Source organism: Limulus polyphemus, unplaced genomic scaffold (genome assembly GCF_000517525.1).
Source record: "Limulus polyphemus unplaced genomic scaffold, Limulus_polyphemus-2.1.2 Scaffold695, whole genome shotgun sequence".
In the NCBI taxonomy this organism is placed as follows: Eukaryota; Metazoa; Arthropoda; class Merostomata; order Xiphosura; family Limulidae; genus Limulus; species Limulus polyphemus.
In genome coordinates this window covers 428,930-431,828 of record NW_013666305.1, presented here as the reverse complement: position 1 = coordinate 431,828, position 2,899 = coordinate 428,930, and the positions used below count along the sequence as shown (strand labels likewise).

The 2,899-nt window shown below is 31.7% G+C and overlaps 1 protein-coding gene across 4 annotated transcripts in view; it reads left to right on the top strand.

Moving 5' to 3' along the window:
* LOC106460026 (uroporphyrinogen-III synthase-like) overlaps positions 1–2,899 on the top strand; it is a 32,671-nt gene that overhangs the window by 2,772 nt on the left and 27,000 nt on the right. For all 4 annotated transcript variants that reach the window (XM_022386637.1, XM_022386638.1, XM_013919710.2 and 1 more), the window contains exons 3-4: positions 533–701; positions 891–968. In XM_022386637.1, coding sequence (XP_022242345.1) covers positions 533–701; positions 891–968 — 247 coding nt within the window. The remainder of the gene's footprint in view (positions 1–532; positions 702–890; positions 969–2,899) is intronic.

Genomic DNA, 2,899 nt, shown 5'->3' with positions numbered 1-2,899 from the left:
CCTGAGCCATTCTACAAGCCATCATGCTGCGACTAAAAACATTTAAACACCTTACTCACCTTGTGATTTTTTTTCACAGTCTCTAAATAATTAAAAAATATTATAGTTAGATAGTAAAGTTGAGATGTGTATTTAAGACAGTGTGTAGAATAATACATTTTTTAAACATAAAGATTGAATATCTGATTATCAAACATCAACTGTAATATGTCAACATAGGTATCCTAAATGTAATTTAGGTTCGACTATTAGGGCAGTAAAACACACGTACAAGAGCATAAAAATCCACATCGTGATCAAGCACTAAAAGACATGTGCTATGTCGATGTAATGAACCCATAAATCGAGAACATTTTAAAACCTTGGCTGTTGCTTATAATATATAGGAGTTATGAATAAAGACGAGTCTATTAATTAATAGACTTAAACTGAGAGTAAATGAATAGAAGAATGTAATTCATCTATTGTTAAAACTTAACTGTTATGTATATGTAACCTGCTTTTAAAACATCTGTGCATTTCTCTCTCTTAGCATTTGAAGACACTCAATCTTCAACCTGTTATCATTCCTATTCTCCAGTTTCAGTTTATTAACTTAGAAGAACTAAGTGCCAGTTTGAAAAGAGACTATTCTGGTATTGTTTTCACGAGCCAGCGAGCCGTAGAGGCTGTTACCTGTGCCATGTCTATACTTTCAGGTGGTAAGTGTTAGTTAATAACAAGATTGTAATTCTGTTGTATACTTCTTATATACTTGTGTTTTAAAAAATAAGTAACATATTAATACTTTCAAGAATATAATTAAAATATAAAAATAAAGTTGGCATTTCACTCTTTGTGACATGTAGTACTCTGAAAACAACTCATGAGAATTTTTTATTTCTTGTCAGACGAGAGAGAGGTTCTGTCACGTAAGTGGAGATCTAAGTTGACGTTTGTTGTGGGTGAGGCAACTGCCTTAGCAGCAGGTAAGGTATGTAATCATGAGAAAAGTAATTAATCCTGATCTTTAATTATTTCCAATTCCACACCATTCATTATTGTTTCTCTTATTGATGGTGCAGTATTTCACTTATTTCTCTGTGATACGTAAGAGCTAATAACAAGTTGAACATGGTTCCTGCCTTGTTTCAGAAGATGTAAATTTTTTCATAAGTTTAAGGAATTTATTGTGAACATTCCAATGATATTTGTCTTATCTTGTGTAATTTCATAATCAAAAAATTATAGAAATTTTGAATTAAATTATACAAGTTTTTTAAGTCAAAACTATAAATACTAATCATAGTAAGTTTGAACTGAGGCTCCTGCAATTTGGTTAAGTATTTCTAATGGTAGACGAGGAAGAAATTGGAAACTTCAGTGATACCTCTCCTGTACAGAAAGGGTTGATACTGTGAAGCTTCCAAAAGATGTACAGCCTGTATGTTTAGAAAGCTGTCTCCTGTAGTTTTATTGTTAATTATAATTACAAAGCTTTGAGTCATTGTATTTAATTATCAGAGAAAGTCCTAACTTGTTGCTTAGAAGAAACTGTAAAACCACAAAGTATACCATTGTCATAATTACAAATATTGCTGTAACTATATGTGCTGGATGAGTACAGAAATACGTGTGATTTTCATAGCTATTTTATAATTTAATGCACAGTAAATATCATAAAACTTGTACTATAAAACTATGTCTACTGTTTGTACCGGTTTCTACTCGGTACTGCTTCAAATCATGCACTGATACCGAAGCTCACCTCTGGCTGTAGCCCTTTCTCCAAATAACTCTTAGTGAATATATCAGGATGCTAAGAAAACTGCATGAACCTGGGACACTTGCTCACACTGGTGTTCCGAGGCAAATGCTCAACCATCTAAGACACTAAAACTCAAGTCCCAAACACATGACCCACATCCTGACTCTGTACAGAATGCACACTATGACTCCATATGGCACACACATACACCATTAAACAATTTAGAGATTCATTTTCTCACACAGGCACTGTGAACTGATGCTCAAACAGAATCTTGTCAAAAGACATTTACACATGAAAATCTGCAATATCTCTTTCTAGAATTTTATCTTTGACTGCTTAAACATTACCTTTTTATAACTACCAATGTGTTTATGTAACATGACTATTTCAGCATGGGCTTGGTCCGTGGGACCGACCTGATAACCATTTTGTGCTTGTTATAGTTTTCATGCTATAACTTTTAAATTACTAAGCGAATGTTAATGAAATTTGGTACATTATCAGTAAACATTACAATGCTTTCATATGCAAAATATCAAAGTTTTTTTATTAAGTCTTAAGGTTTGTAAAGCAATATTTTTCTCTTCCTTTTTTTTCTTTTTGCATGTTGCCTATCCAACATGCAAACTAATTTTCAAATTTCACATGCGAAATCTTTATAACGTCCAGATAGTTATCAAAAGTTTCTTAAGAAAAAACTTTATATTTTATCCGTTATTTTCAGTAATGAATCTCTGTACAGGTTCGGTAGATTCGACCAATCTCGTAACCACCATAAAAAATTAGGAAGTAAATATAAATTATGCCTCTTTCATTCTAGAATGAACACAAATTATAACACAAAAACATAAATGTTTAAACTAAATAGCTTAAATCTCATAACATTATACATTTATGCATATTTATTATTTTTATTATGTTGACCTTGGAGCCATGCCTGGCAAACAATACAGAAGTTACAATGACGTGGCACATGTACACTCATGTTACTGTATCAAATAACATAAAACTGACCTTTGGTTTGTACAAAGTAACTTGTCTTGGCTGTGTTTTAGTGGACTAGTATTTTGTAAAATACAGTCACATTTCAATTAATATACATTATATATGTATATAGATTATTGCTAACATGAAATAAGTTCTTGAACT